This window comes from Lonchura striata, chromosome 3 (genome assembly GCF_046129695.1).
Source record: "Lonchura striata isolate bLonStr1 chromosome 3, bLonStr1.mat, whole genome shotgun sequence".
Classification (NCBI taxonomy): Eukaryota; Metazoa; Chordata; class Aves; order Passeriformes; family Estrildidae; genus Lonchura; species Lonchura striata.
In genome coordinates, this window is record NC_134605.1 from 90,296,371 (window position 1) to 90,318,907 (window position 22,537).

Here is a 22,537-nt window from a genome sequence, read left to right on the forward strand (position 1 = left end):
ATCACATTAATTTTAATGAAAACAACAGGGATTCTCATTAAATTATCAGTCTTTATCATAGTTCATCATGAGAAAATGCTCCTGCACTCTGGGACAGAGCTGTGATGCAAAGGTCCTGAGCGTGTTGTCAGAGTCATCACAGGGGTGACTTGTGGTTCAAAGGACCAAGACACTGGAGAGAACTCATGCAAGCATAGACAAGCAGCTTCCTTACACTTTCATAATGCACTTTGAAAGCAAAATCTTTAAGATCCAGGCCTGTACAACATCATGTGGAAGCAGCATAAGATCAAAAACCCAGCAGCATAAACTGGAAAGTGGCATTTTTTCCTGGTATGCCAGGAGTGCCAACAGTAATTCTGCCAGCACTGAGTCCCCAGCAGGGTCGAAGGGGCTGTGAATATTGCATGGCAGGGGGAAATCACTGTGCATGGTCACTGCTGACTGCTGTGGGTGCTGACACCAACGTGAATAATCCCTGGACTACTTCACAAAATAGATGCGTCTTTGTGGTGGCAAAATGTGACCAAGTTTAAGCACACAGGAGAATTCCTTTCCCAGCAATGCTGGCATTTACTCTCAGCTATTTGAAACCCATGAAGCCAGATTTACAGGAGTAAAAAACAAGAATCACAAAAAAACACTTTGCAACAAAAATACAGCTTTATTTAATTTCAACATTTATATTATTTCTAAAGAAAATACACTGTGTTATATTGGGCATCTTTTAAATCAGCAAGCATTTTAAGAAATGGCATAATCATGTGTGTATTTCTGGGGTTAATTATGCTAGTACATAAGATTTGATTGTTATTACTGCCTTGCAACTAGCATACCTGAAGCAATATTTTAAATGGTGCTTTAAATAAGACTGGTGCTGTGGATTCCTTCTTAATATAGAAACAGGCTTCAAAATTCAGTTTTAGCTCTTGATCCTAATTTGATTCTGCAAAAGAATACAGATTAGTAAGATGCATAACACACACTGAGGTCACTTAGTTTATACAACCTGATGATCTGGCTAACAAATAGAATTCATAGTTTCACAGACAAAAACCGCAACCTAAAAGATATATTCAGCCACCTTGTTTCTCCTATAGTTGTGGGAGAAGATGAGAGCTGGCAGACCAGATTTATCTTGTGAGAAACTTGCCTGTCTTTGCAGCAGCCTGAGGCAAACTGCTTTTCAGACTTACATTCACAAAAGTGTAACTGTTCAAATTCAAACTAAATCTCTCTCCCTGAAATTTAGACCCATTTCTTTTTCTCCTACTCATACGAAAGATGGAAAAGTGACTAATATCCCTTTATAATAGTCAATTATGAAGATAGAAACTGCTGTGCCTCTACTCTGTCCTTATTTCTTATCTTCTGTGTGAAGACACTGAAGCCTTTGCATCTTTTCTAAATCTCCCATTTGTTTCCCACATCCTATGCCACTGATTTTACACTAATAGTGGGGGAAAAAAGCAATTATCTTCATCATATTATAAGCATTCCTTTCAACATCTCCCTGAAAGCATCACCTATTCTACTCAGACTCAGTTTTTCCTCCCCTATTATCCTCAGGTTCTCAACTGAAGTATTATTTTCATTATTTTTCTGTCTGCACCCTTCATATTTCTTTGTATTTTTCTTCAATCAATTGTATCATATTTATTTCAAGCCATTCTTTTAATGTAAGTGGATTTTTCTGAATTAAAATCCTGGCTTCCATGCTGCTTGCAGATCCTCCCAAGTGGGCATTATCTGTTAATTGGGTAAGGCTATTGTCCATGTCATTGAGAAAGTAATTAATAGCAAAATTTTGTAGTGCTAAAGCTAGAAGACAGCATTCTGGAAGTCACTGAGATGTTCTCCCACTCAGGCAGCAAATAACTCTTCTCAGAGTTCTGCTTTCCAATCAAGTACCTATCTACCTTATATGAATTTCATTTAGGCCATATCTGCTTTGCTTGTTTAGGGATGTCATGTGAGACAACACTGAAGATGTGTATAAAACACACCCTTGTTTCTGCTTTGCTGTCACAGAAGGAAATGAGATCAACTTGATAGGATTTGTTTCTGATGTGTCCCTGTGCAAATAATCTTATCTTCCTACCATTCTCTAGATGTTTAATACTTTGTTCCAGTGCCTTGGAAATGCTGTTAGGACTGAATTTTCTGTGGTTCTTTAGATTTTCCTTTCCTCTTTTACTTAGATAGAACATTGTGTTTACCGTTCTCCAGTTTTCTGGGAATTTACTCCTGTTAATCAGTGTTTGAGAAATTGCTTAGGTTAAGTATTGTAAGGGTAAATTTCATTAGGCTGTTCCATCCTGAATACTCCAATTTACATCAGTATTCCTTCAGGTGTTATTTTCCATTTCTCTCCATGGCCCTACTCTCAAATTCTTAATAATAATTAAAATAAACTTCTAGTCATATATATATATATAATTTTTTTTTTGTGTGAAGACTGAAACAAGGAAGGAAAAAAGGCGTTGAACCTTTCAGCCTTTTCAGTATCACCTATTTGCTGGCCTTTCTTGCTAAGTACTACATTAAGTCAGCTCTTAAGCATGGTGAATTATTTGCAATGTGGTACTGTTTAACTCTTGCAAACCATTCATTTAAAAGCAATACGTGGTTATGTGCTCAAATATAAAAATATTCATCTTATTTCCCTGACATCTTTTCACAATCTAATTCCAGAGTGTACCTCAATTTCTTCCAACCTTTTGATGGAACCCCACTTAAAATTAATTCTATTGTGACTTTATTCTGTCATGCTAAGAATTGGAATTATTCTGCATTGTTAATTATTCATAGAAAATAATCCACCAAATATAGCCATCTTATTATCCAAATACTGAATTGTGTACCTAAAACATCCTATCATCTTTTCAACTAAAATGATAAAAATTTGATAAAGTGACACCAAAGTAGTTACATATTCAAACTTTGACTGTAATCAGATTTTTAAAAAATAGTAATACTCACCATCATATCTAAACAGAACCTCTTTCATTGGAAACCTATAGAAAAATGAAAATAAAAAGTGAAAACAAAGTGAAGAGGAAAATAAAAACTGCAAATGTTATGCAGGAATAGTTGTAAAAACTGGTTGAAAACTCCATACAGCACTTCTCTGTTTTGTTTTTTTTTTTAATCACTGGTTTGCTGCACTCTTAATTTATAGCTCTGCTTACTGAACCAGGAATGATTTTTCATGCATTGACATTCTTGAGGAATTCTTCTGACCACAGCAAATTTCAACAGACAAGTATCACCTTGACTAATCACATACCAGATTCACATTGGTTTTAGATTTTCCACTTCTTTTTTGAACCTCATTCTTGGAGAACAGAGAATGTGGCTGCCCTTGCATCCATGTGACACAGGCATTGCTTGCCTCCCCCTTAGCAAGGACTTTGCCAGTCTTCTATAATAGCCTGGCACACAAACCAAGGAGTAGGACAGACTACAGGGTGAACCAATGCAGCTTGTCCCTATCTGGGACGCTGGTCTAAAAAGATAGTACTCAACAGTTCAAAATCTCTGCTCCAGGTGGTATTTCAGAGGATGCTACGGTGATGTCTCCATCAGAGATCTGAAAACCTGCATGTCCTGGAAGTCTGTGGATGTTCCTAATTTGGAGGACAAAAGAGACTCATATGCCAAGGGTATGACTCCCATTCTGGGGGACTTTGCCATACTGGAGGAACAGGCTAGCAGAAGATCCATGAACAAAGGCAAATACCAAATCCTGCATGGAGCAGGGGACAAGGAGGGATAGAAGGAGGAAATGAATAACCCATGCAATGGTACAGGACAGTGACTGACTGACTGACTGACTGACTGACTGACTGGGAAGCAGCTCTGCTGAGAGGGCCGTGAGGTCTGACACCACACAGAATGGGCATCAGTCCAGCCTTGTTGTGATGAAGGATAATCTCATGTACAGTTGCATTAATCAGAGCATAGCCAGCAGGTTGAAGGAAGTTATCCCGCTCTGCTGGGCACTAGCGAGGCTGCATCTGGAACATATTTTCCATTATTGAGCCCTCACGATAAATATAGTTTTTGCTTTTTCAAGCAAGTAGAGGAAACCAATGGACAACTATCAGGATGCTTACAAGTGTTCACTGATTTCTGGGAAAGATGTGTGACAGATGAGGGGTGGCTACAGATAGCACTTGTTTCACCTAAAAAGTAGACTAAGTGGTATCTGTTTTCCCTTTCCAGACATTTAAGAAAGGTTTAATTACAGCTCAGATTAGCATGGTGAAAGAAAACAAGGCAGTAAGTGGGGAAATTTCAATTAGCCAAAAGGAAAAATATTTTGTATGGTAAGAGTGGTCAAACACTATAGCTAATTTTTATCTGCTTCTATTATTCTAATTACTTATGCATTACTTAAGTATTGTATAATTTAAAAAAAAATCTTCAGCCTATAACTATATTCTAACTGGCTACTCATGGCAAGTTCTTTTCCTCTAAAAATATTTCTCAGAACTCCTGCCATTCTTTGAAGGGGAGCAATAACAACAGCTATTTCTTAATGCCAGGCAGAATTAGATTCAAACTGCAGTTTGAGTCACATACTGATATTTCAAACTTTCTCATTATCATTTTTATATTACTGCCCTTTCAGACTTTTAAATGCAAACTTATAACACTAATGTATTTACAGTTATTATTTTTATGCAATCAACATACAAATAAAATTCTATAAATACACATAATGATTTCTCCTTTTTACAGCATGGTGATCTTATATGCCCTTTCAAGGCTATAACTGAAAGTTTTTACTTAAAAAAAGAAGATATAATTGAAGCTGACTAAAATATTGCCCAAATACCTGCTGAAAAATAAAATTCCTGTTGAACATATAAAATCTTAAAGAAAAACAAAAAATAAAGCACTGTTCAGTAAAAAGTAACTAGAAAGTTTGCCTGCTGATATTTGAAGTTTTTATTTGAGAATTTAGAAGCGTGCATTGTTTGGACCTGCCTTTCTATTTATAAATATCAGAAGGCAACAGTTTACTGTTTCAGTGGCCTATTCAGTTTAGAGGTTAATGAATTTGTCACCGCTAACACCTGAAAATTCTACTCCTTTGGTAAAAACAGTAATTATTCCACATTTAATGTTCATTTTAAGGTTCATTAAATTTTCAGCTAAATGAACTGCTATAAATCTATGGAGAGAGCTTAGGGTTGCACTCCTTGGCTTGGTCAAAATAAACTCAGGGCAGTGAGACCCCTACTCCAGAGAGGAAGGGGCAGCAATGTTCTGCCATACAAGCCTACACCAGCTCTCCACTGTCTGGGGAACAAGGCTGCAAACTTGTGCAAGATTGAAAGCAAGAACTGAAGAGTACATCTGTGATGTGACACATGAAGAGCCCATGCTTCTGTCTCCCAGGAAGGCACAAGGAGCAACACTGTCTTTTTTTCCCCAACATGTCTGGAAAGATCTATCAGTGCCAAGTGGAAAAAGTAGGTATTTGCATAAACTTGACCTTTGAGTGGGAGTGTTTCCAGTGGAGTTCTCTCTACTTCCATTAGGCCCTTGCTTTGACAAGCTGGAATCTTCTTTACAAGTTGAAAAGGTATTGAGCAGTATGCAAGAGCTGAATCATTACAGAATAATTCAGGGCCCAGTGAGGAGGGTGTTTAACTGGAAGAACATTGCTTTGCTGTGATAATGCCATGTAGGTTGGAGCTTTTGTTTAAAGTAAAACACTTTATATAAATTCTGTAGTACAAGGACATTTTCATAAAATGGGTACATTTTCCTCTTATATGTAGAATCTATCAATGATTAATACTATTGTTGACTTCTGAGCAGGAACACTCCTTAAGTAAATAAAGACTAACAGAACTTTGGACCATATTGACATTTTCATAGAATTTCAAATTTCAAGAACTTTTGTTACTTTGCACAAAAGACAGCAGGTAAAACCCTGTCACCACTGAAGTCAATAGAATCAGCTTTCTCTCATAGAGTCTTTTTATAAATGTTGACTTTAGAAATTCTATTGATTTCTCAAGTAGCTATTGCAGATCTTTCATGAACAAACAGATAAAACAGTAATTAGTTACTCAACTGCAGAAAAAGATTACATGGACCTGAAATAACTGTATTGGTAATTGTAGTTAGTAATTTATTAGTAATTGTAATTGTAGACTTGGGATTTTGTAAATCATAGATGAATAAGGGTAATGAGGACATACTTTTAGCCCCTGTACACAATGGGTTTTTTTCAGATTATACAGGTACATATGCCCAACAAAAGGTTCTGACTCTAAAATTCTGAGACTGATTATAACACCATTCACACATCATAGCCTGAGCAAACACTACCTTGACTTGGAAGGAAGACAGTAGGTATCAGAAATTATTGGCATATTGCTGAGTTATCTTTCAAAAAGTATCCTTCAGACCTCCTCAATTTAAAATGCACTGGTTGTAGAGGAGGATTTCATAAGGAGGAGAGTATCACTAATTTATTTTCTTATTTTCACAGGGAAGTCATAGGTCTTACTTGGTACATGCCGTAACAGAATGATGCTAAAATTACACTAATGCTATTCTTCTGAATACAAAGGTACCTCCATTTTGTTTGTTGATTTGTTTGTTTTTTGTTATTATTTCCAGTGAATACTTTGTTTTGAGGAAAACAAATTACTATGGAGAAACTAGCAGCACATTTCCCTCATTTCCTCTCTCACTCCTTCCTAGAGGTGTTTACATTTCACAGAGCGTCTGCCCACCCATTTGGGTTTTTTTGGAACTGCACAAATCACACTTACTTTCTCATTCTGAGGGAAGAACATTGCAGGAAAGTTAAGTATGGGCCTATATATAATTTTAGATAAAGAGGGTAGACAATAATTTAGATAATATAGGAGAATGATCTAAGGGTCTCATGATAGCAGTAAGAGTAATATTGGGCTTATGACTTGGCAGATTTTTTTCCTAATCAGTTCATCATCCAAACAGAATTCACTGATTAAAAAAAAAAAAAAAAAAAAAAAAAAAAGACATATTAAATTAGGTAAGGATTTGTGGGTTATGAAACTCATAAAGTGGACATTCAGTATAAACTGTTCCTAGAGCCAAAATAGGTTCCCAAATAAAAAGGAACAACACAGGTGCCTGAAAGATGGTGTGATTTTAAAAATCATCAACAAAGACCTGCCTTGTTTTTCTTAATGCACTAGAAAGGGAAAGCATTATAACATACAGTTCTGAAAACTCAACCACATAAAAGAGAAAATGGTGAAAATGTGTTAGTTTTTCAGAGACAGCTTGACAACAACTTATCTCCAAGAAGCCACTACCCTCAGGTCAGCTAAGAAGTCTGTCCCAAATAATTTGAGCTGCTCCTAGTTCTGTGTTGCTCTCCTGTCTGTCTCCAAGACAGCATAAATGTTGATCTTCTGGGTATCAGTGCTCTATACTTCCATTTCCAGAAATAGATCTCAAGGGAAACACATGCCTTTGTTCAGTCCTTCTTGACTGAGAATGAAAAAATGAATGAAAAAAATGAAAAAGAATTTTAAAAATGCATCTCTAGATGCATTTGTGTCTTCTCTGACACCCATTAAACATACAAAGAGGTTGCTCAGCCTTCATGTGGCCAGCATGATGTGCCCTGCTCACCTCCTCCTGCTAAAAATGAGATTAAAAATTTGGGAAAATATTAGATCATTTGCTCTGTACAAGTGAGTTAAATAGTTCTATAAAATTTTTTTTTTTTCATTTGTAATAGAGAAAACAGTAAATGTGTCCTTTCTTGATGTTACTTCCCAAGCAGCTTGTGCTGAGCCTGACATAATTCTTCCTGATATTTCTACATGGGCTGAAGTCCACCTCTTAGTCATAGTGGCAAAATAATCATTAGTGACAGCCCCCAGGGAACCAGCACAAATAGTGAGCTTGCTCAGCTGTACAAAATGCTATCTGACACTTTTTTTTTCAACTTTAAAGTTAATTATTTGTCTCTACCTACCTTTACTGGAAGTCATCCAATAAGACATTAATCAAAGGAAATACAAAATGTACTGATAACAGCACTCATAAATCTTCTTTCCCATCAATTGTCTTTGGTCCTTATAAATGCAACTACAATTTCATCAGATATAGTTGTTCTATGGGCCATGGTACAAATTCTCCCATTGTTGTACTACATTTAAGCTTTTTTTTAAAAAGGTAGATAGAAATTCTGTTCAAAATGTTTGTTTAAAATATAAGGAAAGTTTTAGAAGACAGTTTTAATATACTTTACCTGCCTTGGAACAGACCAAGTTGGCCTCTAACCAAAGGAATTTTGCACTTTTTTTGTTTCTGACTTTACTATGTCACTACACGATCCTTCACTTTCTGAATTGATCTTAATAATGCATTAGTTAAATTATGTGTCTTGTCTCAAAGATTTCTCTTTGAAAATATCTGTCTTTACATTAGATTTGCCATATTTTTCCTTAATGTGCAAATTTTGTAGCAGAAAGATGAGACACAAGCATCTATCTGTTTGCTTCCCTCTATTTTCAAATACAGGAAAATCATCTGCATGATCAGAGGCTGCAAATATATACATACACACTTATACAAATACACATGTATACATGTATGTGTATATATACCTGTTTTAGAGTTCCTGGTGTACTGAAAATCTGCTTAATCTTAAAAACAAATTTATCCTCAGAACTGTGTAATCCCTCTCACTGTCTTCTAATGGCACACCATTACTTCAATAATATTTCCAAAACTTTACAGCTGAGATGGGGAAAAAAAGAAAAAACAACAACCTAACTGAGAAGATCTGAAAGGTATTCTTGGTCTAACTTCACTTTGTGAGGGCATTTTGGGTTTCTCTTTGAAAAGTTCCATAGCACACATTGTAACACCTGAAGTGGCTCCTGGGAGGCAGAGGAAAGGGGATTGATGGTGCAGAAACAAGCAGAAATGTCAAAGGCAAGGAACAAAGGAGGAGATTTGGAGAGCTGTGATGGAGATTCAAACAAAAAGAGATATGAAATAGCTCTATGTCCCTGGCACCCTGTGCAGAGAGGCCAGGAATGCACATGAGAACAAGAGGCTACGGTCATGCCTATGTCCTCCTGATGCAGAACTGCAGACTGTTGATCCACCCAACCACTAAGATATCAACCTCTTTTCATTTTTATCTTTTTCCCCCCTTATTTTTTTTTTTTCAGTGGAAACTGAGATAAACTGTGAGGATATATTGATGTCAACAAACGCAGAATTCAGGCAAATTTTCCATTTCCAAAATGTGAAGAGCTTGACCCCAAAACTCCCACAATATTTTTCAAAACTAAAAGGAAGTTACTCATTTGGTAAAAATGACTGGAAAACGTCCATTTCTTTTATTTAAATTATCACGTGGCTGCTTTCAGACAAACTATAATCTAATTTTAAAATAATAAATTAAAACCAAACTGTTTACAAATATGTAATTATCATTCCTATCTGTATTTTTACATTTGTTAAAAAACTAGTGAAATAACTGTGAGAATGCACCTGGTAAAAGAGGTCTTGGTAGTAAAAAATTCATTGTTGTGTCATTATTGGTACTAAATTATGCTTTCATAGGTGAATTTCTAAAATAGTATTGAAAATATCCTATAATGAGCAATGTCCTTTTACATTCCAAAGTCAGAGTAAGGAGTGTGATAGTTAATTGAATTACATATGTTTATTCCAACACTGAGGCTATAATTCATCTTCATGCTCATGATTTTGTTGGAAAAAAAATACTTGCCAGTACCAGCTGAATCTTTTTAATTTTCTATATGCTCTGTCTCAAGAGAAAATTGATAATGACTAATAGATTGCATCTTCTCTCACTGAATAAGTTGTCTAGGGTGGTAACTACTATGGTCCTACAATTCAGACACATAAATGCAGTAGGGAATTGGCAACTGATTTTAGATGTCAAGAAAGTTTTTTAGCCTTCTTCAAAACAAACAAACAAACAAAAAACTGGCACTGAATTTTGATACTGGTTAAAATCTATATTTTATGTTTTCTTGACTGCCTTTTATTAAATTCTTAATAACTATCCTAAGTGCCTCTGGTAGCTGTTTTAGTACCTGGTATTTAAAACAGAAGCCATATCAGTGACTGAAAATTGTGGAATGTGTTATTTAAATATGTCTGCATTATTTAACAAACAGCATAATTTAACCATTCCCACTTGCTAACATCCCAACAGCACACTTTAGGAACTTGAAGCATAAATTTTACTGTTATTTCAAATTCACATAAGCAACACAGTTGGCAAAACAACTCTTGGGCTTCTTTCTTCATTGATCATTGAGAACAATTAATGTTAATGCAGCCTCTGCACTGGAAAAAAAGCAGGTTTGGAAGCTCAGCACATTTTTACTGATCAACCTTATATGGGCTATACAAATAGAAGACAAAGCTAGCATGCAAATCTTTAAACCCATTAAATGTCAACTGATTACCTCCTTGGAGATGAGCATCTCATTTTCTGGAATAGGCACCATGGAAAGACTGGGCTGCTGAGCCAAGATGTCACAGGTTGGACAGAGCATGAGGTTAAACACAGAAAAAAGAAATCCATTATCAGTTCAATTTCTATATAAAATATCACTAAAATTTAAAATTAAAACATACTAAGAATAACAAGGCAATGAAATCTGTGTTCAGCAGACTCATTACTCCTTGTCTGTATTAAAATCTATTTCAAGGTATGGCCTATTTTCTGTTATATTATATTCCCATATTTAAAAGGGTGGGGAAGGGATAAATTCCTTTTGAATTTCAAAGAGACATCTCAAGTAAAAATCCCAGCAAAAGTGCCTACTTTATGATATGTTTCGTATGAGATAATGCCCCTAAAGTCATTTAAAACTAGAACCATACCAACTTCAATGAGAATTTAATTAGAATGCAGGTAAATCAGGTGGAGTTTATAAAGGCAGTGTTAAGATCTTAAGCCTGTGACATTTTTTTATAGAGTGACACAGAGACATCATGTTTAAAGAAAAGGTTGCTGAAAGTTTTGAGATGCTGGTGCTTGAGAATTTTCCAAAAGATTGGAAGAAAGCTGCTATTTTCAGTGTATCAAAGGCATTAATTTATTTTGGCATTTAGATCAAATAGTAAATCATCAAATTATGTATTGCTTAAAAATATTGCTCTTCTAAGAAAATTGATTTTTACACTGTGCTTTTTGAGAAGCAAAACTGAACTGCTAAACTGGCCATGTACACAAAAAAATATGTTTAAGTAGAATATACTCTAATTTTCTGCAATCGCTTTATGGATATGTTATATATTTCTCTCTTTCTTTGTAAATTTGCCCTGATTTCTTCCCAGAGAAGAAGGAATCTACTTTAGTGACAACAGAAGGTTTTAACTGTTTAACTTTTTCTGTGATTATTATTCCCAAAAATGAAAAGGGAACAACTTTAGACAACAATTTTATTTATTCAATAGATTTTTATAAAAGAATACATTTGGGCAAAAGAATGGTAAGGAAGGGGTAAGGTGCCTAGATCCTCTCAGTGTCAACATCCCTCCTTCTGACACCCATGTGGCTCCCAGTGTCAATCAGGCCAAGGCATCCCCCAGACCTTACCCCACGCCCTGCTGCCGCACACACAGGAGGTGTTTGATGGTCTGCATGGAACACAACTTCTGCTTCCAAACCCCTCATCCCATGATTACCAAGCCTAGGCAATACTTGATGAGACACAGCTACATAGTTCTAGCAGCACCTCTGGCATCTTGGCAAGTGTATTCCATTGAAAGAAACCTTAGAGATGATATTCATTGCCTCATCAGAATACGGCACATCTGCATCCCAGGCAAAGTAAGCAGGGTCAACCACAAAGAGAAAAAGGAAAGTATTGTTGTTCACTTTCTGATGTACAGATAAGCCCTCTGAGAAGAATTCTCCACTGCTCACAAGAAAGAAAAGTGCCCTAGTCAGGCAGTGACCTGAGAGTGGAACAGCTCTTTTTCTCAAATTGTACAGAGAGAAAATCAATGAAAAATGCTCTTCTATTGTGTTATCTCATCCTGGCCTTTCTTGCTGGTAGTCACTGCCTGCCCTCTTAACCTGAAATGCCCCTCTGAGTCATGATTCTGCCTTACCTTTTTTCTTGAATATGAGGTCTCAAGTCCATCCTTAGACCTGACAAAAGTAATTACCTTTTTTTGTCCAATAAATATATTGGCTTCCTTTATTTTGTTAGCATCCTCTTTTCAAACTAAAGATCCAAACTGTGTGACACTCTCCATAGGGAAGAAAATTATTTCTATTTTCTGGAGAGAAACTCTTAATATTAATTGTTTTGAGATATTTAATTAAAAGAAGCAAGGAATTCACCAAATAATAATGAAGAAAAATAGTTAGTCAACAATATAGAGTTCTAGGTGTTTCCACAAGGTTTCTCTGACCAAAACACCTTGAAGTTATCACAGAAGAGTCTATGCATTCTACTAGTCAGGTGGGTCTAGTCTTAAGGAAGTCACATATGGCTCATTTATAAAGAACTTTAAGCAGTACTTTAGTGAATATGGAACATATAAATCAAGTGCTGCACCTTTTTTCTGCTGAAATAACACTCAGTCTTGCAGGTCTCTGAAAGAAAGGTGTTCAGATCTTGCCTGAAATCATACAATTCTACCTCTACCATCTGCAAAGGAAACAAATGCCCTGGCCTGGGTGACATCAACCTGAAGACCCAGAGGTTGATTACCTGTGTTATTTCTATCAAGTGTCAGTATAAACCAAAATGTGTCTGTCTTGCTGTAGAAAATGTCCCATATCCGTAATGAGTTTAAGCAAAAGGCTACAGAATCTTGTTCTTTCCTTCCTGATTTTATCTTAAATATATGAATTTTTTTTGTGTGCTCTTGACTGCACATGAAACAGCCAACTTCAAAGTACCAGAATATGAAGTAGGCAGAATGAGGCTGGATTAGCCCTTTCTTAGTAGACATTGTGTGACTATCACCCATCAGAGTCATACAGGAATGTGCATGTGTCCACCAGATCAGAGATGTGAACGCAAGTAGGACTTTGTACTTTTTATGGGTGTGTAGTATCAGTGAGACCTCATCAAACTCTGTCATTGGCATTCTTTCATCTTCAGGTCAAAGCCCTATCTCCTATGCAAATGTGAAAATATTGTGTCTATTGGTGGGAGATGAATATTGCTTTTATAATTACTATTCTTTTTTCCTGTGACAGTTAAAAATTTCTGCATTACTCTTACAAGGTTAATCAACAATTTTTAACTTTTCCAGATGTTACTCAGATTTCTCTTAATGTGGCATTTTTTCTTCATTATTTCTAAGAACAGTAAAAGAGCAAACTAGACAAATCTGCATTTCTGGCTGCAAAATTGTACTGAGGAGAGCAGAGTATGTTTACAATATATAAATACTTGCAGCATGCAATTTCAAAGAGAAATTATACACCTGCCCAAAATAACCTCTTACAGACTAAGACAAGTCTTAGAAAGAGGTGGTTATATAATATCTTCATTAGACCTTTGCTCATTTAGTTCTGTAATCAGCAAGACATATTTGCCTTTAAAAGGTCAGTTGATCTTTACTGTGCTATGAATCACAGCTCCCTCTGAACTAATATAAATCTTTGTAAATTGTTCTCAGTGTTAAGACATTTTTCATAAATCTAAGTCACTCTCTGGAGGGTGTGCAACCTTTGCTAATTGAGGCACCAGCTTAAAACTGGAACCAGTGAGAGATATACATAGGAAGTAAGAATATTTCAACTATAGTAACCAGAGAACATTCACATTTACACTACTCTGTTGAGTCTTTAATCCCCTTTGAAAATAAATTAGGTAATCTAAACCCCTATTAAACATAGATACATTCCTTCACAATAGGAAAAACAACTAATTTCTCAAAGACTAAAAACTTTAATTTAAACACATACAGCAAGCAAATATTTTCATACAAGTTTTATGTCTCTTTGCTTTATCTGAGTGACAATGAACAGGAAATACTCAGTACCAATAAATTGTAAACCACCCTCAGAAGCAGAGAAAGGAACACTTTCAACTAAGGGGAAAGAAAACAATAGAATGTAATGGGTCAATTTATGATTATAATGTCTCTAGTCTCTGAAATGACACAGGATAAAATCTATTTTAAAGATTCAGTCCTTAAGCACCAAATTCTTTTGCATCTTGTACCTCTATGAAAAGGAAAAGTAAAGTTGAAATAGTGATCTCATTACAGATTTACAATGTGCCTTCAGATTTCTGCAGTAAACCATCGTGACAGACCTGCAAATTCTTATTATACACTATTGTAGCCGTGTGCTTTTATTGTGAAGATTTCAAAACTCTTTCCAGGTACTGGAAGTACCAGCAAAAAAGAAACAACTCTCAGGCAGGCATGGTTTCCCTACAGGCTCTTTCCAGACTCAGGCCCAGAGGTCACCAGAGTGCAGTGAGACTGAGAGTTTTGAATCTAAATAGAATGAATCATAAAACCATAGAAAGGTTTGGTTTGGAAGGGACCTTAAAAATCACCAAGTTCCAACCCCTTTGCCATGGGCAGAAGCACCTCCTACTATACCAGCTTGATCAAATTCCCATCCACCCTGGCCTTGAACACTTCCAGGAACAGGGCACCCACAGCTTCTCGGGCACCTTCACACCAGAGAATACCAGAGGCCAGAAGAGTTACAGGGCTTTGCAGTAGCATTTCCTTATCTATAAATGGAGTGGGAGGGAGATGCATGCAAGCTCAGCAGTGCACTAATTTTCCTTGGGCTGCTTTTTCCCGGATTGAGTTTTACTTCACATGCAGGGACAGTCCATGATGGATTTGACTGAGGATTTTCTGCCAAAATTATTTTTCAATGAAAAATACTAACAACAACAACAAAAAAAAAGCTTTCTGCAAAATATTTTGATTTCTCTTGCAAATTCTTGCTAGTAATTTAGAAAATTAAAATGAAGCATTCAATTCCATCTGCAACTATAATACTGTGTTTTCTGTATTGGATGTTTCATTTTGGATCACTTCCATAAAATACTAAGATGCATTTCACTACCCACTTTGTGGCAATCATGTTAAGAGCCTCTATTTTCTGCTGTGTGCTAATGAAGCACTGCAGTTCCTTGCAGGGCTGATTTCACTATTGGTGATTATGGGAGTTAGGGGCCAGCAAGGATTCCAGACCCATGATGAAGACTTGAGGCATGAGAACCACAACCTACACATCCATAGGGTAAGGCAGCAAAGACAAACATCTTCTTCACATGGATTAGAGCTATCTGCTTTGAGTTAGCTCATGTAACCCAAAAGGTGCATATTGACTTCTGGAGTATTCAAATATTTTCAAAATTTAATCTATATTGGAAAGAAAAATGTCAGAATTTCCAACAACAAAAGTGTTTGAAATTTCCCTCAGCATATTGACTGTGAACTATTTATGGACTCATCAAAATAGTCATTGCTTAGATGCTTCCTGCCCAAGGAAGGGGCTCATTTCTTGTTGAATGAAAACATCCAGAGTCTAACTGCTTTCCAGGTGACACTGTGAAATGAATTGGATTTAATTTTAAAGAGCTGACTTTCCCCCACATATTTTATTACCAGATTAGCTGCTAAACTGAAAACTCCCCGTTTTCTGAGCAAGTTTCTGGTGCAAGAGATCTTTAACCTTAGCTACTTCAAGTTCAAACCAGAAACTTTTAGTGAATTTTCAAGAGTCCACATCTGTAACTGTCACCTATTATATAAAAATTTGCATTAAGAACATATTCTGCCCATAGTATAACTAGTAAAATTATATCTAGTTTTAACTGAGAAAAAGAAAAGGCTAGTTCGCAATATCTCTGTAAATCAGTAAATACTGACTTCCTGAATTCAAGATCTGAGTATATCCTTGGAATTTCACCAGAACTCGTTATATTTTATGCTTTTATCTAATATAAGTGAAACTGAAATTAATTAAGACTGTATTTCACAGTATACATTATAGAAATATTTGCAATAAGAATGTCTGTATAGCTCTGGCTGCTTTGGGATAGTTTCCAATAATTATGATTTTCTTTTTCCTTCAGGCTTTGCTTTTTCACTGTCTTCAATTAGAAGTGCACAAGTATAATTTATGCTTCTCATACAGGTTTCATACACACCAAATCTGGTTTGGTATTCTTCACTCAATTACATAATTCTGCTAATGTTGATAATAAGAACCTTTACCTCTGCGTTGCTTCTGTTCTCAGAAGTGGGTTGTTAGCCAGGAACAGAATTTCTATTATATTTGGGAATGTTTATTGCATAAAAAATGTCTGTCTGAAATCCACTATGCAGAAGGCTAGATGCCATCACCCTAGAAAGCCAGATATAAGGATGAACTCCCTTAAATTTTTATTATGTAGAGGCTTCTAAGAATCAAGACAAAACATCTTAAAGCACTATTTGGTGCCTAAGACTGGTTTAATCTGTCCTAGCAGAGACAGCCAGTATAAAGGAAAAGGCAGAAAGAAACAGAAGTTGCTGTAATTATGTTTCAAGAGGAAACTTGAACACTCCTGGGCGTGTTCACTGGGAAGCATGTTTCAGTTTCTAAGCATAGAAGGTGTCTGCTGGGGCTTGATCCCACTGTGCTGTGCAAATGCCAGGGTGCTACCATCAACAGCTTCTCCTACTGGAAATAGGACAGAAATGCTCTCAAACTTGTCTAACTGCCCAGGCCAAAAGCAGTGCCACAGTAATCGCTGGAGGAGCTGTCTTCAGAGAAATGGGTAGCTGAGGTTATTCCAGGTGGAGCCAGACTTAGGACACCTCCATGTTAGGGGCATGTTCCTGGATCTGCTGTTGAGCCTAAGATACTTTCAAGTTCTGTTGCTAATTCAATGGCTTTTAAAATAAAGCAATTTATTATGTTTAGAAAGTTATGATCTTTCTAAAAATTGTTTAAAGATAAACACCATTCTTTAAACATGAGCTGAGCAGGTGCTCTAAACCCATTTTATGAAGGCATTATCAAACCAAGTCAAAAGTTATAGAAATGTCATCTAAATATTATATCATTAAAATAAATCATTAAGCCCAAGAAATGCTATAAAAATAATACACAAAGAAGACACTGAAATATGAATCATTAATATTTTCCCATCTAGGAGGTCCAGTTTGTAGCTCAGCACCAATGAACTGACTTGTTTACCTGATATCTTTTTTTATATCAAAGCAATTTTTCTGGGTCACAGATAGTCAATTGATCAGCCACAATACACCTACACAAGTGCAGCATTTAAATACCAAAGTCCAAAAGAGAGAAAGAAACTGTCTTCTAGAAAATAAAAGCTGTTGGGATGATGTCTGGGAGAAAAGTGCTTTTCCATGGCAACCTTGAAAGGCTGTTGTACTGACAAAATGTCACTTCCCACTATGCTAGTATTAATCAAATACAAACTCCAATGAGTAGGAAATTGAATGATGAAGTAAACACCATAGATTTCATTTAAAAAATAATAAAGACTCCCTTTAAATATTCTGCTTACCTATGAGTCTGGAGACCTGCAAGTGATTATGAAAAGTTGACACTTTTGGGATGACTGCATTTAGTGGTTTCAAGAAAATTCCACTTAGACCATTTAAGAAAAAAATTAAATTGGCTTCAGCACGAAGTTGGACATTAAAGAGAACTTGTCCTCTGCTACTGTTATAAGTAATGCCTGACCAGACAGAAATGGTAATTTTTTAACATTTCTCACACCTTGCAAAAAGGCAGCTTCCTCCAATTCATTTTCAAAGGCTGTGCTGCTAAATATTTAACAAACAGGGAGATTTTCACAGAGGTGTTCATAAATTGTGAATTCAGCCCTTGCTGACAGAAATAAAAGTTTGAAAGGCACTGGGGACTTAGAGGCTGAGGGAGTTACACTCATTCATTTCTTGCCTCTTTGCATGAGCAGGTCATTCCTTTCTCCTTCAAAAAATAGCTAATTTTCTAAAAGCTAGTAGTCTCAGCCCTGAGAGGTATTTAAATATAAAACATAAAATCTTAGAACAGCACCAATTGGAAGGGTCCAGCCTTTTGAGGGAAATAGAGCCTAGGTGAGGTTATCTAGCATCCTGTCCAAACATATCTCAAAAAACACCTGTGGTGGGGATTCTAAACATCCCTACAGAGGTTGTTCCAGTGATTGGTCCCTCTCACAAAACAAATATTATGTATAACAAGATTAATTCTCTCCTACTGCTAGTTGAACCTATTGTACCTCATCTTCTCCATGTGGCTCCATAAGAAGAGAAAGCCTCTGTCCTCTCCCTAACTAGTTTTTAAGTACTGGGATCTTGTGAGGAGGTCCTCCCTGAGCCTTCCCTTCTCCAGGAAGGAAAGACCTAACTCCTTCAGTCTTTTGTCATAGGGCAGATTCTCCTTCTCAGTCCTTTGATCACATCTGTGGCCCTTCTTTGGACTCTCACCAGCCTGTCTGCATCTTTTTTGAATTGCGGGGACCAGAATTGGACACAGTATCCCAGGTGTGGGGTTGTGCTCTTCAACCCCACATATTCCCTTAAAGACTGGAGGGATTCCCTCCCATCAGAACCATGCTTTGGAGTAAACCACAGAGCTCCACATTTCCTCAGACTCTCCATCACTACAATACTTGTATATAATTCCTTTTTCCTGAGTTGTTTTGTTACAATCAAAAGGAAGAGGAGCTTTCTTAATAACAAAACATTTAAATCATGTAATTATTCAATCCAGGGAGTTTAAACAAGTGCAGCAGCACCTAGTGGCTGGGCAAGAGAGTGGGGAAGGAGAGGACAAGAGAGATAACAAGGCAAGTAAGAGCAGAATCAGATCACTGAAGTGGACAACATTTTTATTTCAGAAGTAGCCTGTGCACAGATGTGAGGAGAGAGACACAATACCTTGGTTCCCACTGCCTACTCTATCAAATCTTAAAACCACATTGTGAAATTATTTGGGACACATGTTATATATTTCATCACTTTGAGCAATTATAATCCACAAAAACTGCCCAGTCTATCTTTCAGCTTAATCTCTGTAATTTCATCACCTATGGAGATTCAGGTATTTCAAAAAAAACAATCTGGCACCAAGTCAAGCCTGCCTAAACAACACCACAGTGCCCTTTCAATAAGCATTTCAGATCAATACAGCTGATATTATCTTATACTCCGAGCCAACAAATGACATGATCCTGGCTTTAGGCCCTCACCATATCCAGTCTCCCTAGTATAAGAAACAGCTAATTGTTTTTGTTGTTTCCATTTCCCATTTCTGAGGGAACAATTGTTTAAGGTAATTTTTTAACAATAGTGCAGGTGGAGAATAACTTAATTCACTGTGACCTCCTGTCCCTTTTCAATACTGCATTTTTAACATATTAGAATGGTTATAAGAATTTATTCCAGTAGGTTTTGCCCTCTAGTGGAAGGTGAAGCAAAACACCACATGTAATTAGAAAGGTAACATTCATAGACTGACCCTGTGGACACTGACCGCGTGATTACTGGGTGGCTGGAGAGACAGCGAGTCACTGTTATTCCTTATCCTAAAGGATGAGAAGTGGAAACGGGAAAATTCATGGAACTAACACAAAAAATAATCTAGGTTTAGTAGAGAACATAAAGAACTCCCATGCTGTCGGGATGTTGTTTATAGAATGGGTCTAACTGTTTGAAATTTCAACACTTTAGCCTGTGTCTCCTGTGGTATGTTTTCTGCTACTGCAAGTATTTATGACAATAAATTGAATAATTTAATTTTAAAAGCATTATTACCTTAGATTCTAGTTGGGTGGTACAGGAAATAATAGGCAAATATCGTTAGAAATTTTATCAGCATATACTGACTCAAATGCTAAATATTGATTATGAGAACAAAATCAAAATTAATCTTCCTTTGTTTATCAATGAATGTTAATATTACAGACCAAAACAGAAGCATTAAAAAAATCTAATTGATGAAAATTTGTTTTTGGGTTAAAAACAACTCTGTTTGTATTAAAATAGCCCAGTATTGGCATCTGATTATTCTGTTTGCCAAAGAACAACTGATATGATATACCAAAACATTACACTATCTTAGTTACCTTTAGACACCTTTTTCCTGACTTACTCACCTTTCTATTCAAATTTCTGATTTTTTAGCATTGTTTTCATTAACAACAGTAAATACCCATTTTTGTTATAAAGAAATGGTTTTATTGGTCATAAGAACTATTTATTTATTTATGTGAATGCCAATAATGAACCAGGAACTTGTCCAAAATATTTGACTGTAAAATCTTTTCTGCCTAATATGTCAGCCTAGTTCAGTAAAAATTTAAACAGAACTTTTGTTCTCTTTAAGCCAGTCTCTCAGATGGGAAAAGGTGCTTTTGTTCAGGTGGTCTCAAAGACAGAATGGAAGGCTGATTTTAGTTTTAGTTTTGGTTCATTCTCATAATTGGGTAAAATGGTAAAATCTCTAAATCCCACAGGATGGACGGGCCAATATCAAACACCATGGATATTGCATATTAACCCAAACTAAGCTTCTAGTATGGAGAGAGAAAGACATTTCCAGGTATTTCTTTAGACAGATGATTAACATGTATTCTCTGCAGAGATTGCTCTTTTTTCCAAAGCAGTCTTGACTCCCTGTCATTCCATGCCTGAAACTAGTGACACATATTTCACCCTGGTACTTCCCCTGAAGACACAGCCTAAGGAAACAGCACCCAATGCCTACATTTTAACTTCTTGTGTCCCAAAGTATACTGTACATCTCAGTGTGGGACAGTCTCTCCTGGAAGAAAGGTTTGATCATTTGCAGCCAGATTCTTTGTTAGAAAAAGAGGAAATAGAAGGGATGCACTGAGAGGTTCCAAACAGCATCTTTTATGAACTTCCACAGCTGATGCTTTTCTAGGGCAGGAGTTCTCTTGAGGTACTGTAAATACTCTGTGTCAGCTGCTCATCAAAAATACTTCAATTTAGGCATAGGACACAATTTTCACCTTACAAAGCTCATTAGCCAGCCCGGTTACCCACACACCTTGTTCTACAGAGATTTTTCTCCAACTTCTCCAATGCTGTTTCAAAGAAGATAAAAATGTCAGCAATAACATCATTCACTTTGCATTGCCAAGAGAAAACTGCTTGTCAGGATGACAGAGCCACTGGAAAAGTCTGTATTTTTCTCAGATTAGTCTCCCTTTGCTCAATCACCAAGAAAAAAATAAATACCTCATTACTTTAGTGAGGGTATATGTTAAAACTAATCTGAGCATGAGGCATGAAATAGATTATTACTGCTTTAGAGAACTGGAGAAGAAATAGTAGAGAAGCAGAGAAGAAATAGTTTGAATGAAAAGTGGTGGGAGCCTGTCCTAGTTGGTCTAGAGAAAGCCAGACCCAACACAAGCTGTGTTAAGGAAAGGGAAATCTGTAACTTCTCCAGGGCAGTGAGACACACGGGCTTATCTGAGCTACATCTCCTTTAGCTCTTGCCAGCACTGAATCCTAATGACTCAGCTGAATTCTGCCTAGAATTAAAAGGATAATAGCCTACACAGATCTTGAATCACACTATACTTGATGCTCACCTTATTGTACAAAAAGTTGTGTCTGTAAGGGGCTATAAGGATTCTCATGAACATCACACACAATGGAAAAGAAGTGGCTGAAAGTCCAGGGTTTGGACAGTCAGTGAGGGAGATGGATGGAGGACACAAAGGGAACTTAGTTGGAGAGATCAGTTCAGTTGGATACAGAGGGTGTAAAAGACAATTTTCTATTAAAAAAAAAAAAGTAAACAGAAACAAATTAATGGGCGCAAAAAAAGAAGTCTGGGCAGAAAGCAAAGTGCTTGTCTTGCGCCATTTTTTGTCTCATAGATCTTGATGGTTAACCAGGAAAGGTACTGAACTTTCATGCCAATATAACTGACCTACACTAAACATTTACATTGGCATGAAAGTGCACACACAAAAACATGCAGTAGATGTCCCATTAAACCAGTTATTCTTTGACTGGGCATCTCCCTCCTGTGGCTCAACTGGTGCTCAACTGGTGCTCAAGTGACAGAAAAGAAAATCCCTAAAGGATCCTGTGCTATGATAAAATGATCATGTTTGGGGAATTTAATAAAACAGGAACAAATGTAAAAAAAAACAATGTAAAAATGGTGTCTGAAAGGTACAAAAGATGGTTGTTTCTGTATATGAGCAGGAGCACTCCAAGGTTTTTAGCAAGACTCCAACAAGACTTTTGAGACATTTAAGTGTTAAACAAATGAAGGTGCATACACAATATTTTTTGCTGTTCTGTCAGTAGTTAATAGTGTTTCTGGTTAAGAAAACCCAATATGTATGCTCTTTTTGCACCTAAAGGATTAAATCCTTTTTAAAAAAAGATTTTCAAAAGATTTGAGATAGAATCAAGGAGGCATACCCAGGTTTTGGCACACATCTTGCACTTTAATTTTGTCAAGGCTGTTGACATAATACATCCTGGAGTCTCACTTAGTTGG

At 36.5% G+C, this 22,537-nt stretch overlaps 1 protein-coding gene across 2 annotated transcripts in view; it reads right to left on the reverse strand.

The window, feature by feature from the left end:
• Positions 1-804: 804 nt before the first annotated feature.
• MLIP (muscular LMNA interacting protein) overlaps positions 805-22,537 on the reverse strand; it is a 104,499-nt gene continuing 82,766 nt past the window's right edge. The window contains exons 12-14 of one of the 2 annotated variants that reach the window (XM_077782374.1): positions 10,485-10,538; positions 2,983-3,017; positions 805-946 (exon numbers count right to left, since the gene is read on the reverse strand). In XM_077782374.1, coding sequence (XP_077638500.1) covers positions 2,991-3,017; positions 10,485-10,538 — 81 coding nt within the window. In that variant the 3' untranslated portion in view covers positions 805-946; positions 2,983-2,990. Of the gene's footprint in view, positions 947-2,982; positions 3,018-10,484; positions 10,542-22,537 lie in introns of both variants that reach the window. The other variant, XM_021551162.2, reaches the window with a different exon arrangement.